Source organism: Dipodomys spectabilis, unplaced genomic scaffold (assembly GCF_019054845.1).
Source record: "Dipodomys spectabilis isolate Male_0828 unplaced genomic scaffold, ASM1905484v1 ptg000004l, whole genome shotgun sequence".
NCBI lineage: Eukaryota > Metazoa > Chordata > Mammalia > Rodentia > Heteromyidae > Dipodomys > Dipodomys spectabilis.
This window is the reverse complement of record NW_024870681.1, coordinates 11,544,818-11,559,148: the sequence shown is the minus strand read 5'-3', so window position 1 is coordinate 11,559,148 and position 14,331 is coordinate 11,544,818. Positions and strand designations below refer to the sequence as shown.

Here is a 14,331-nt window from a genome sequence, read left to right as displayed (position 1 = left end):
ACCCTGACCTTCTGATCTGGACTCAGACACAATACCCTAGTGCCACAAGGTCTCCAGAGAAGAGTGACTTTTGATCCTTTAAGGTTCTCATACCTGCATTTTTGCCACTCCTTTGCAACTGTTGGGTTTTTGTTGTTGTTTGTTTTGTATACATTTGGCATTCATCAGAGAGCATGCAGGCTAGCCAGGTGCAGAGCAGGCCGAGCCTGCAGGTTGTGGGATGTAAGTAGAGTTGACAGGTCCGGTCAGTCATCTCCCTCCACCCCAGATCCTTGCAGTGTCTCCACAAATCCCCAGGGGATGCTGACTCTCAGCCCTGCCCAGTGGGGCTGGCTGTGCAGTGTAGGGAGGACTGGCAGGAGTCTGGGAGAGCCTGTGTTCCCGGGGCTACCTCCACCCCCACAAGGGATCAAGAGAAGCGACTCAGCTCACAGCTAGGACATGACTTTGTAGTACAAAATCATGGACTCAGCTTGCTTATCTCTTCTGGTTATAAATCTCACACTCATGTCTGAAAAGTTGAAGTGAAAAATTGAAAAGTGTAAAAAAAAAAACTACAGGAAAATGGATACCTGGAGATGATGTTGAGTAAATAAACCAAGCTCAGAAAGGTAAATACCACACGCCTTTCCTCCTATGTGGAATCTAGACCAAAAAAAAAAAAAGACAAAGGAGATAGCAGGATTGTGATAAAAGTATATTTTATATGTATGAAAATAGCATAAAGAACCTTATTAAAAACTGCTTCAAAGTGAGGGAGGGCAATGAGAGAGAGGGATAAAGAAAGGGTAATAGGATCAAAACCTTTCTTTAAGGGTTGGGTCTCTGTGCATTATTTTTGTGCCATTACTAGAGCTTAAACTCAGGACCTCACCTCTTGTCCACAGCTGGTAATCTACTACTTGTACCTGGCTTTTGCTAGTTAATTAGAGATTTGGGTTTTTAGTACTTCTCTGCCCTGGCTGGCTTCAAAATCTCTTTCAGGTCTCAGCCTCCCAAGTAGCTAGAATTACAGGCATGAGCCACTGGCTCCTGTTTACATTATACTTTTTGGAAAAAATAAACTATTAACTGTTCTATTAATTACATGCAGTGCATTCTTATTCTATGATAAAATGGTTGCTTTGCTTTATCTTCAAAAGAAGGAAAGGCCAGTGTGTGGCTCACACTTGTAATCCTAGCTACTCAGGAGGCGGAGATCTGAGGATCATAGTTAGAGGCCAGCCAGGAAAGTCTATGGGACTCTTAGTTCCAATTAGCCACCAGAAACCTGGCAGTGGAGCTATGGCTTGAAGAGGACAGTGCTCAGGCCCTGAGTTCCAACCCCAATGACTAACAGAAAATGAAAAATGAACAATTATTATTTTTTCTTGGTCATTGGGCTTGAACTCAGGACCTAAGCACTGTTCCTGAGCTCTTTTGCTCAAGGCTAGTGCTCTACCATTTTAAGCCACAGTGCAATTTTCTGGTGGTTAATTGCCGGTAAGAATCTCATGGACTTTTCTGCCCAGACTGGCTCTGTGATCCTCAGATTTCAGCCTCCTGAGTAGCTAAGATTAAAAGTATGGGCCACTGGTACCTGGCTGGTGCCTCTCCATGTAATCAGCTTAGCCTGCTTTATTAGTGATAAAGATTTTTTAAAAAGCAGGCAAAATCAGGCTCTGATGGCCTGTATTCCTAGCTACTGAGGAGGCTGAGATCTAAGGATTCCAGTTCAAAGCCAGCCTGGGCAGGGAAGTCTGAGACTTTTATCTCCACTAAACTATGCTCCCAAAAGGCCAAAAATGGAGCGGTGGCTCAAGTGGTAGAGTGCTAGCCTTCAGCAAAAAAAAAATCAGAGATAATACCCAGACCAAGTTCAAGCTCCAGGACCAGCACAATCAATCAGTTAGTAAGACAGGTGGTGGCAGCAGTGGTAATAGCAGTTCCAACAGTGACAGCAGCAATATCACAAGAGGCCAATAAAGTTTCAGAGAGTGGGCAAAAATGATGGGAAGTGGTGGTACAGACAAGGAATGACAGAAGAAAAGGGAGGAGACATGGCTGAAGTATATATAAGGCTGTAAAAAAGCTAAGAACAACTGTAGGACTTGGTCACTAAGAGCAAGCTGCCAAGTCTCAAGGGTTGAAGATTCTGAAATCCCAGCCCTTGAGCTGTACACTTATTATAAGGCTAAGGGTCCTAGGACCCAAGGCCATTTAAGAGCTGTAAGACTCTAAGACTTTGCTGTTGCCTGCTTGTTTCTACCTGTTGCCAACACTCATTGCTTTCAAAAGTAAAAGATCACAAAAACTGCCAAAAGCCCAAGATTATTAGCACTGGCATTTCTTCTCACCAAGCCACAATTCCTGTCCAGGTACAGCAAAAGGACATAGTGCTATACAGTTGGGGAAAACTAATGTGTGGGGCTTAGGGCAGTGTAAGCCTAAGATAGCTGCTCAAATTTGAATCCTGAACCCATCTTATACTAAATATAATCTGACCATGGGCCAATTCCTATATTCCCTAAGACGTCATTTCCTCAACTGTAAAATGGAAATAACATCCCCTTCGTAAGATTATTGCAAGGAATCACGGAGGTTGTATTTTTGTTTTTGAGCTGTTAGGGTCACTTCAAAGCAAGGCCTCGAGCTCTCACTTGGCTTTTCTGCCGAAGGGTGCTGTACCACTTGAGTCCCACTTCTACTTCTAGCTACCTGGTTAATTGGAGACTGAGTCTCACAGACTTTCCTGGGCTGGCTTTGAACCTGGAACCTCAGATAAGCCCCCAGAGTAGCTAGGATTACAGGTGTGAACCACTAGTACTCTGTTGGTTAGTGTCTTTTCCATGCCTGTCCCCAGGGCATGCCCCAACCCTGTGCCTTATGACATCTTGCTTCTTGGCAATTACAGCTCAGCTGAAATTCTCTAAGTACACTGTACACTTTTTCAACAGACAACTATGGGCTGTAATGTTTTCAACTCGGCTCTACAGAGATATTCCCCCCCCCCTTTTTTTTTTGGTGCCAGTACTGGGTTTTAAACTAAGGGTTTGGGTCCTTAGCTTTTTTTGTTCAAGGCTAATATTCTACTTTGTAGGCCACTTCCAGTTTGGTGGTTAATTGGAGATAGGAGTGCATCAGCATTTTTTTCAAATTATGGAACACTTCACAAATTCGTGTGTCATCCTTGCGCATCTTCTCTGCCAACTTTCTCTGCATCATTCCAAGTTTAGTTTATGTGCTGCTGAAGCAAGCACAGTACTAATTTCAATTAACTATACAACCGAAGATACAGGCTTACTCCTAAGCCACTATTTGCATGCTAGATGTTGTGCATCTAGCCACATCATCACTTCTCATGTAAACCCAGTAGTAGTGGTGTCATTTACATCAGACACTGGTATACTGCCATCTGGTGGACTAGGGGCAAGCTATAGAAAGAACATAATCGAGAGTTTGCAGTCAATACCTTAGAAGAAATGTTAAAAAATATGAACTCTAATACATACAGCATTGGTTGAATTCAATAACTATCTGAAAAACATAAGGGACAGAATGTGTTTCAACTATAAAATAGATTAGAAATGACACTATAGTAGGTTACTAGCTCATAATCTCCACTCAGCTTCCCAATTTCTAACATGAAAAGCATTTCAAGAGGTCTCACTGAAAAACAAACAAGGAAACCCCTTGAGGCTATGGGGAGAAGCAAAAGAGATAATGCATAAAAGAACCATTTTTCAGGCTTTAAAGGACCACAGCACCTACACCATGGTGGAACTATGCCTTCAGACACACATATACACATACACTCACATTCACCTATTTATTCAGATGGGAGTCTAAGAACAGACACAAAGGTGGCAGTAGAATGTGATTTCGCTTTTGTTTTACCTGAATCATCCAGTCAACTCACCTGTATCCAAGACAGTCCCAGGGAAAGCAAAAACAAGCAAGCAACTTTTTGTTGGTGGTGGGGCTTGAACTCAGCGCTGTCCCTGAACTATTTTGCCAAGGCTGGCAGTCTACCACAGCTCCACTTCTCATTTTCTGATGGTTAACTGGCTTTTCAAATTATGGAACACTTCAAAATTTGTGTGTCATCCTTGCGCAGGGGCCATGCTGATCTTCTCTGTATCATTCCAATTTTAGTTTATGTGCTGCTGGAGCGAGCACAGTACTGACTTCAATTAATTATACAACAGAAGATATAGGCTTACTTTTTGCATGCTAGCACATTTGCATGCTTTCTTGCCCAGAATGGCTTTTAACCATGATCCTCAGATCTCAGCCTCCTGAGTAGCTAGGATTACAGGTGTGAGCCACTAAAGCCCAGCACAACTCTGTGTGTGTGTGCGTGTGCGTGTGCGTGTGCGCGCGCTCGCACACACTGGTTTTAGGGCTTCAACTCAGGAATTAGGTCCTGTCCCTGAGCTTTTGCGCTCAAGGCTAGAGCTCTACCATTTGAGCTCCACAGAGCTCCACTTCTATCTAGACTTTTGGTAGTTAACTGGAGATAAGGGTTTCACGGACTTTCCTGCCCAGGCTGGCTTCAAACTCTGATCCTCACATCTCAGTCTTCCAAGTAGCTAGGAGTATAAGGTCACAGGAGCACATGGGAGAAACCACACAGAAGAGTCACAATACAGATGTTCAAACTATCTTGAGTCTGAGGCTCAAGATGACACCCCAAATCTGTAACTGAAGACACTGCAGGTGTTTCTTGCCCCAGCTGTAGGATGAAGTCCGGCCTTCAAAACTTTCTAGCTGAGCCCCAGACACTATTTGGCAGAGAAAAGCTGTCTCAACTGTTCTCCAAATTCCTTCCCCACAGAATTTTTTTTTTTTTAGTTTAATTTTATTTTATTTGTGTTCCCCACAGAATTTGAGTGTAACAAAATGACTGTTATGTACACTAAGATTTGAGATCAATTTTTATGCAACAACAGCACCTGAAACAGTGGGACTTACTAGTATCTAGAGTATTCAGTTAATACTATGTGGAGAGGTCAGAAAGTAAGTATATCCATCTCAAATACTGTACCAATGAAAACAATTACAGGTGATGCTCAAAGTTCATTGCATTAATAAGAATTTAATAAGGCCAGGTATACTGGTGCATGCCTATAATCCTAGCTATTTGGGAGGAGGCAGAGATCAGGAGGATTATGTAAACTTATTTGCCTGGGAAGATTATATCTGCCCAGGCAAATGAGTTTATGAGACCTCATTTTTGTTGTTGTTGGTCATGGGGCTTGAATTCAGGGCTTGGGTGCTATCCCTGAGCTTTGTGGTCAAGGAGTGTGCTCTACCACTTTGAGCCACAGGCCCAGGAGGTAAGAGTCTCATGAACTTTTCCTGTCTGGGCTGGCTTCGAACCACAATCCTCAGATCTCAGCCTCCTGGGTAGCTAGGATTATAGGCATGAGCCACCAGTGCCCAGCTGTTATGAGACCTCTTCTTAAGCAATAAAAATTGGGCCAAGTGGCAAGTGCCTATTATCCCAACTATGTAGGAATTGTAAATAGGTGGATGGAGGTCCAGGCTGTGCTGAACATGAACATCCTAAAAACTAAAGCAAAAAGGGCTAGGACATGGCTCAAGCAGGAGAGAGCCTGCCTAGAAATTTAAAACACTTTTTTGAGTTCAAATGCCATACCACCAACAATCAAAAAAAGAAAGGAAGTTAAGACAAGCCATTCAAGACTGCTATACCAGCAAATTTAAACAATCTCTACTTAATTTCTCTACCATTCATATAAGGAGGTTCCCACTCCATAGTCCAAGTGGTTGCTCCAGCTTTACTTAGTGGGTCTATATTTCTGCCAGAGAAGGAAAAGAGGAGAAGGGATAGGGATGTCTCCCTCTCTCCTTCCTAGAAATGTATCCACTGAGTCATGGCCACACTAAGACACAGTGATGAACTCTAGGAAGTTATCTTTCTCAGTTGCCAGGTTCCCAGCTAGTAGTTAGAAAACATACAGGAGACATGAACATTGGGTGTACCTGATAGATCCTGCCATTGCCAGTCCAAAATTAAATTCCTATTAGGCTTAGGATTGCAGGTTCAAATAACAGAGCTACCTCAAGAACTATGACTGTATTCATGTTACAGTCCCTAAAGATGTAAAGTGTAGGTGTGATCTTTCAGATTAAATAAGAAATTGTCTTCAGGCTGCAGATCTTTGTAATTGGCCATCTGTAGTCCGCTAGTGCTTAAAGACCAAAATTTGACCTCTCTCTCTCTCTCCAAAAAAAAAAAAGAAAAAAGAAAAAAAAAGAAACTGTCTTCAGTGCAGTACCAACTTTCCCCACCAGATGGAATGCCACCTGAAAATAAACAAAATGGAAAACAAGCACTTAAACAAATTAATGATTCTTTTAAAAAAAAGTAAAAACAAGCTGGGGGCCGATGACTCATGCCTGTAATCCTAGCTACTCAGGAGGCTGAGATCTGAGGATTACCGTTCAAAGCCAGCCAGGGCAGGAAAGTCCACAAAACTCTTTATCTCCAATAACCCACCAGAAAACAGGAAATGGCACTGTGGCTCAAATGGTAGAGCGCTGGCCTTGAGCTGAAGAGCTCAGGGACAGCACCCAGGCCCAGAGTTCAAGCCCCGCAACCAAAAAAAAAAAAAGTTAAAAACATTTAAACACAATTATTTCTAAAAATAGTAAGTATATCCTATTACAGACTACAGATATTTCTGCAATCTTAATTCCCCTGGGCAGGTAGTAGTCTGAAGGTTGTTTTCATCATCTATTCATGAGGATTATTGAGATGACACACATTGAATGCTCTGGAAACAGTGGCATTTTATACAAATATAAAGTTATTTACCTTTCAACCTACAACTCTAATAAAGACAATTAAACAAATATGACTCTAAAAGTATTTTAACAATACAATCAGGACATAATCTGTTAGTTAAAAGGCTTCAAGAAAGTTTACAATCCCTACAACAGAATTTATAGATGCCTATAATTTGCAGATTGATTTAGTTACACTATTGCTTTAAGAAATACCATTAATACAAACGTATGATTTATAATATCCCCATTATAACAAGAAAAGATTACTATTAAAATAAAATGTCTTTTAGGTATTTATTATCCCAAGTATTTAAGTGACTCTTTTCTTATGATATCAAAACATTACCGGGACCGGGAAGATGGCTCATGGGAAGGTGGCTTAGTGGTAGAGTGCTTGCCTTACAGGCATGAGGCCCTGGGTTTGATTCCTCAGCACCACATAAGCAGAAAAAGCTGGAAGTGGCCCTGTGGCTCAAGTCATAGAGAGCTAGCCTTGAGCTGAAGAGCTGAGGGATAGTGCTCAAGCCCAGAGTTCAGGCTCCACGGCTGACCAAAAAAACAAAAGAAAACAAAACAAAAAAAAACTACCCTTCAGTGGTAAAAGAAGAGCCTTCATTAGCTTAAAGACCAATAGAGAGCTTCCAGGCAGCTCAAAGTAAAACCTAGCTAGCTCCTGCAAAATAAATGGAACAGCAGCAATCTCTGAGTATCCCTATACATAGTTATGAGGATTCCACTTCTGTTTATTGGGCCTTCAGTAAATTCCTTTTTACAAAATTAAAGTGAAAACTCACTTTTAGCTGAATGTGGAGGTGTGGTGGGAGGTACCTATGATCCCAGGACTTGGGAAGCTGGGACAGAAGGATCATGAGTTTGAGTCCAGCTTGCATTGTACAGTAGACCCATCACAAAGACAAAACAAAAACCTTAAAAAAAATAAATTAACACTACTAGCCCCATTTGGTTTCTACCTGTTTGCATGTCTCAGATAAGACATTTTATCATTAAATATATATTAAAAATTAACAACTTTTTAACTCACAAAGTGCTCATTCTTAGCATGAATAATCTACAAGAATACTATGTAAATACAGAGCTTTGAGACAGACTAACATTTCCTATGTTTTATACATCAAAATGCAAAGATCTGTTACATATATAAATGTAAGATATAGCTATTACAAGATAATGCATATATACACCACAGAAAATTCTGACAAGGTTTCTAATAACACCATACTTCCTAACCCAACTCAGTAGAAAGAAAATAGAAACTTATTATGGAGACAATATTTCATTTTTAAATAAAGTTCTCAAGTGGAAAAACAAACCCATCATTCCACTTTGCAATGATGATTGAGCTCTAAACCATTCAGAGTCTACTATTTCTTCGGTTCTTCCTCAACACAACAGATCACATAAACTTTTTCTCTATTCAGGAAGTCTGATCAATATTCTGCAACAAAGGGAAAAAGTCATTAATATTCACAGTTAATTTTAATTCATATACCCACATACTTCCAAGTACGCAACCTAGGAAACTATTTCATTTTTGTAAGCAGAGCCAGCTACTATATTACCTCACACTTGACAGCCCAATCATGTTAAAACTGGACACACCTGAGAAGTGAAACCTTGGATCTCGTCATCAGATATCTAGCTTGTCCCATTGCAAGAACCATGACTTGGAATCATGTAAGACACTAGGCTCTATCTATGTTAGGCCAGGCTCCAAGCTCAGTTTCTGTGTCCCTCTTAACTTCAGCATGATGGACAACCTAAAGAAAAATGCCTAATAAGCACATACATGCCAATTATCATAAAGTGTACCACAGCAAAAGTATACTAGAGCCATGCAAAAATTCTTCAGTGAGAATGACAAGTGAGTCCTTATAAGAATACATGTTTTCTCTATCACTTCTACAGAGAATCCCTATAGTGTAATAGCGAAAACAATGAAATTCTAGTGCATGGGCTAGGTAGTGAGTGCTTATGGGCAAAAAGGCTGAAGAAACCATAAAATAAAAAGCCAGGCACTGGTGGCTCACACTGTAATCTTAGCTACTTAGGAGGCTGAGATCTGAGGTTCATGGTTCCAAGCCCACCTGGGTGGTAGAGCACTAGCCTTGAGTACAAGAGGCTCAGGGACAGTGCCCAAGCCCAGAGTTTAAGCAGGGGGATGAGGGGGGGTTTCAACCAGTAGTTTCAAAGTTGACAAGTAATTTCAGTTATATTGTTTGTAAAGGTTAAAGCAGAGTCTTCTTTATCTACTTATCAGCTTTGTATTCTTTGTGAAGGAGATTAAATAAATCACTTAGTCTTCTCAGGGCTTTAGTTATCTAGTATATAATTCTGGAACCAAAAACTTGTAATACCCCACTCCAACATCTACTGAAGAACAAATTTCAGTGGTAGAACTGAGCAATCTTGTGCTCTCTGGGTGATTCTGAGCCATGTTAAGAGTTTGAAAACTAGCATCCTATATAATACAACTTATCCAACCTAACACACTCAACAGTGGTGAGATATTACCCTTAAAAACCTAATCAAGCCAAGTGTAGTGGCTTAGCACTCAAGAGGCTCAGGCAGAAGGATCACAAGCTCAGTCTGCCTGACCTATTTAGTGTGACTTGTTTTAAGCCACTTCCCCTTCCCCAACTCTGTTCTTCCCAACAGATTTAATCAATAACTGTTTATCTATCCTATCCCACAATTCTGATTTCAACCCTCATATTGGAAAACTGCAGCAAAACCTTCATGTTGTGAGAGGAAAACATCAGGGTATTTAAGAACAATCCTTTTCCTAGACATCTACCCAGAACATCACTAGCCAGGATATCATAAAGACACTTGTACATTCACGTTCATTGCTGCACTATTCACAATTGTCAAGTTATAGAAACAGCCCGGCCTTACAATAGGTAGTGGATCAAAAAAATGTGATACCTATACACAATGGAATTTACACAGCTATTAGAAAGAATAATATGTCATTTACAGGGAAATGAATAGACCTAGAACAAATTATGTTAACTGAAATAAGCCAAGCTCATAGAGACAAATGGCACGTTTTCTCTCATATGCAGAAGCTATATTTAAAATACATGATAAATTTTACAGAACTCTAGGCATTCACAAATAGTGAATAGCTGTTTTTTTTTTCTCTTCTTTTTGTCTTGTTTATATGTGTTTGGGAGGGTAAGGAGGGCACAGAAATGGAGGGACACAAGGTAAACAAATGCAACAGTGGTACTATATTGAAAATGTAACTATACAACTTGTGGGAGAAGATAGGAGGAAAAACTAGGAGAGAGCCAGGGAAGGGGTGACACTTTCCAAAAAGAAATGTACTCATTACCTGACTCATGTAACTCTAACCCCTCTGTACATCACTTTATAATAACAATAATTTTTTTAAAAGCAATCCTTTTTATCATGCTTCAACATATTCATACTATGAACTCTAAAGACATGCAATGCCAGGTGCTGGTGGTTCACATCTTATTATCATACCTTCTCAGGAATCTGACTGAGATCTGAGGATCACAGTTCAAAGCCCGCTCAGGTAGGAAAGTCTGTGAGATTCTTATCTCCAATTAACCACCCAAAGCTGTTAGTAAACTGTGGCTCAAGTGGTAGAGCACTAGCTTTGAGCAAAAAAGCTCAGGGATAGTACCCAAGCCCTAGTTTAAAATCTAAGACTGGCACCCCTTCCCTCCCCCCCAAAAGAGACCAGTAAAACTCTTTATCATCACTCTTAAATAATGTCGGCAATTTTCATTTAAAAAAGCTTAAAAGATAAACCTTATGGGGTAGTTAAGAGGGGGCACAGAAATGGAGGAACACAGAGTAACCTTATGCAGCAGTGTTACATAATGAAACTGTATAACTTGTGGGTGGGGATAGTAGGGAAAAACAGAGAGAGCGAGGGAAGGGGTGACACTGTCCAAAAAGAAATGTACTCTTTACTTATGTAATTGTAACACTTTTATACATCACCTCTATAATAATAAGAATAAAACCTCTTAAGCAGTTCAAAAAACTGAACGCTAAGAGAATCAGACAACATTGTATTAGTAATCAGTCACATCCAGAAAACACTTACTTGTCTTAAAAATTGCTTTCCAAGATACGAGGTAGCCATGCTAGTTAAGTTCTTCCTGCTGCCCACTTTACACCTGATGTAACCGTACAAGTTGGCACCTTGTAGTACCACACCCATAATAACCACAGCCTGGGAGAGGAGAAAAATAATCAGTGATTACTGCTCTAAAACTGACTTTTCTCTAAGTTCTACATGAACATAGCAGATGAATGTAAAAAAATTAAAAAAAGAAGGGAAAGGAAGCTGTGCCGAGGCAGGGGTTGTGCCAATGAGACTCCACAATTTGCCCAAGCAACCTAATGTATGTTCAGCACTAATCATTCACCCAAGGATTTACTGAACACAATTGCTATATTTGCCTGGGGACATGGTATAGAATGACCTGGGTGCTTTCCATGGGCCCATAAATAAAAAACATGAGGAAAGCAAGTGAGACTTTAAAGGCTCACATGTTAATTATTCCTTTAAGAATTATAAAAGAGCAGTCAAAAGATCAAATTGAATAAACAGAGCAGGCGGAAGTGAATCTGTTCCACACAAATGTATAAGTAACAACTGCCTTCAGGGAAAGCAAACAACAGGGTGGCAGCAACCACCATGAGAAAGCAGGGACTGTACTTCTGCACAGCTCCTCCTCAGCCCTCCTCCCCTTCCTTCTTCTTTCTCCTCCTTCCTTCTTCTGCAGTCTTGGGGCTTGAACTCAGGGCCTAAGCTTGTTTTTTTCAAAGCTAGCACTCTACCACTTGAGACACAGCGCTACTTCCAGCTTTTTCTGTTAATGTGGTACTGAAGAATAGAACCCAGGGCTTCATGTATACTAGGAAAGCACTCTAACACTAAAGCCATATTTCCAGCCTCTGCACAGCTTTTTATTCCTGGTGGCCACAAGGACCCCACAGGTTACCCTACTAAGATTACTGAGGACTTAAAATAAGAAACTCAAACTCACTCTTTTTATATCCCTTTTCTTTCACAACATCCATATAGCACCTATTTGGAGCATAGGATTAAATGGTTGTTTCAGTATATTCATGAGTTGCACATGTCACCACAATCAACTTTGAAACATCTTCATCACCCTAAAAGAGACTCTCCCTATACTTGTTCTGAAAATCCTGGCTACTCAGGAGGCTGAGATCTACGATTGCAGGTCAAAGTCAGCCTTGATAGAAAAGTTTATGAGACTCTTATATCCAGTTATCTACCAAAAAGCCAGAAGTAAGAGCTGTGGCCCAAGTGGTAGTGTTAACTTTGAGCAAAAAAGCTTAGGGACAGCACCCAGGCCCTGAGTTTAAGTCCCAGAATCAGTGTATATGTGCATGTGCATGTATGTGTACACCCACACCTTCACAGAATTCAAAGAACATGGGGGTAAACTGACAATAGGAGATGAAAACAGAGCTTGAAAAGCTAAGGAAACGCAGACTCATATCTAACCCAGACTGTGCTGTCTCTGGTACCCACTTAACCATTTCCTGGCATCATCATCTATAACCTGCCTCTAAACTTTTTTTTACTGCTTGTCTATTCTTCCTAGAACATATCCCTTTATTGGAACAGTTATCTTGTTTGTTTGGCCCTTAACTGTATCTCCAGTTCCCATAACAACTATGATGATGAACAGAAAAAGATTGAAGATTAAAGCAATTAAAAAACAGTGGATAAGAAACAATACATATATGACTGGGTGTGGCTCACACTATAATCCTAGCTACTCAGGAGGATGAGATCTGAGGATCACGATTCAAAGCCAGACAGGGTAGAAAAGTCTGTGAGACTCTTGTCTCCAATAAACTACTCAGAAAAAGCTGGAAGTGGTACTGTGGCTCAAGTGGTAGAGTGCTGCAAGCCTTGAGCACAAAGAAGCTCAGGGACAGCACCCAGGCCCTGAGTTCTAGCCCTAGGACTGGGGTGGGGGCGGGGAGGGGGAGAAAGAATACATATATGTTCCAACCTAAGGATAAATGGTAGAGAATTAGAAGAGCGGGGGAAAAAATAGAAGTAAATCCAACAATTTAACAGCAGCTATTAATACTGACATGATTAGATATCTTAAAACTTCAAAAGAATAAAATCCCTCAGAGAGAAAAACAATTCAACAATTCACATGGAGACTAGGTAAGTCCAGCTTCAGATTTCTCTGTATATTCAATATAAAAAATGATAGACGTCCATTATGATGGCATATGCCTATCATCCCAGATCCTAGTACTTGGGAAGTAGAGACAGGAGAATGGAGAATGTAGTCCAAGCCAGCCTAAGGTACACACTGAGTCAAGGCCAGTCTAAACTATGTAGTGATATCCTGTCATAAAACAAAAACAAAAAAGTTAATGACTAGGAATGTAGCTCAGTGGTAAGGTATAAGGCCCTGGATTTGTTAGCATCCCTAGCAAGACACACACACACACTCTATTTTTTTCTCTCTCTCTCCCTCTCTCTTCATTTGCAAAATCAATAGGTTCATGTTCACATATACACACACACACACACAATCTACCTAAGTCATCATTTGCAAAATCAATAGGTTCATGTTCTCTCTCTCTCTCTCTCTCTCACACACACACACATACACACACACACAATCTACCTAAGTCATCATTTGCAAAATCAATAGGTTCAATGTTCTTTTTGTGTTAGTGCTGGAGCTTGAACTCAGGGCCTGACACTTGAGCTTTTTTTGCTCAAGGCTAGCACTTTATTTTTTTTTTTTTTTGGTCCAGTCGTGGGGCCTGAACTCTGGGCCTGGGTGCTGTCCCTCAGCTCTTCAGCTCAAGGCTAGCACTCTACCACTTGAGCCACACCACTACTTCTGGCTTTTTACTTTTTGCTTATGTGGTGCTGAGGAATCGAACCCAGGGCCTCATGCATGCAAGGCAAGCACTCTACCACTGAGCCATCTTCCCAGCCCCTTAGCTAACACTTTATAACTTGAGCTTTTTTGGCAGTTAATTAAAAATGAGAGTCTCAGTGTTTCCTGCCTGGGCTGGCTTTGAACTATGACTCTCAGGTCTCAGCTCCTGAGTAGCTAGGATTATAGGCATGAGCCACTGGTGTGCACAACTGAGAAATCTTTTTTTCAATTAATTAATTAATCAATCAATTAATTATTTTTTTATATCTTTCTTTTGGATAGGTAATAGGGGTTGAACTCTGGGCTGTCCCTGAGCTCTTCAGCTCAAGGCAAGAGCTCTACCACTTGGCCACAGGGCCACTTCCAGTTTTCTGGTGGTTAATTAGAGATAAGAGTCTCATGGACTATCCTGCCTGGGCTGGCTTTAAACTGTGATCCTCCTCAGATCTCGGCCTCCAGAATAGCTAGGATTATAGGCATGAGTCACTGGCTCCCAGCTGTTTTTTATATCTTTATTGTAAAGGTGATAAACAGGGGAGTTACAGTTATATAAGTAAGATAATGAGTACATTTCTTG

The 14,331-nt window shown here is 40.8% G+C and overlaps 1 protein-coding gene and 2 non-coding genes across 3 annotated transcripts in view; all 3 read right to left on the bottom strand.

The window, feature by feature from the left end:
• Positions 1-3,132: 3,132 nt before the first annotated feature.
• On the bottom strand, positions 3,133-3,239 carry LOC122120570. The gene has a single exon (XR_006149740.1). It is a non-coding gene; the product is annotated as a U6 spliceosomal RNA (small nuclear RNA).
• Positions 3,240-4,052: 813 nt separating this feature from the next.
• On the bottom strand, positions 4,053-4,158 carry LOC122120510. Its single transcript, XR_006149712.1, has one exon. It is a non-coding gene; the product is annotated as a U6 spliceosomal RNA (small nuclear RNA).
• Positions 4,159-8,092: 3,934 nt separating this feature from the next.
• The window catches only part of LOC122119383 (Golgi apparatus membrane protein TVP23 homolog B), a 29,025-nt gene continuing 22,786 nt past the window's right edge, over positions 8,093-14,331 (bottom strand). Inside the window, exons 6-7 of the mRNA XM_042693455.1 lie at positions 10,901-11,029; positions 8,093-8,251 (exon numbers count right to left, since the gene is read on the bottom strand). Of these exons, the coding sequence (XP_042549389.1) occupies positions 8,231-8,251; positions 10,901-11,029 (150 nt within the window). The 3' untranslated portion in view covers positions 8,093-8,230. The remainder of the gene's footprint in view (positions 8,252-10,900; positions 11,030-14,331) is intronic.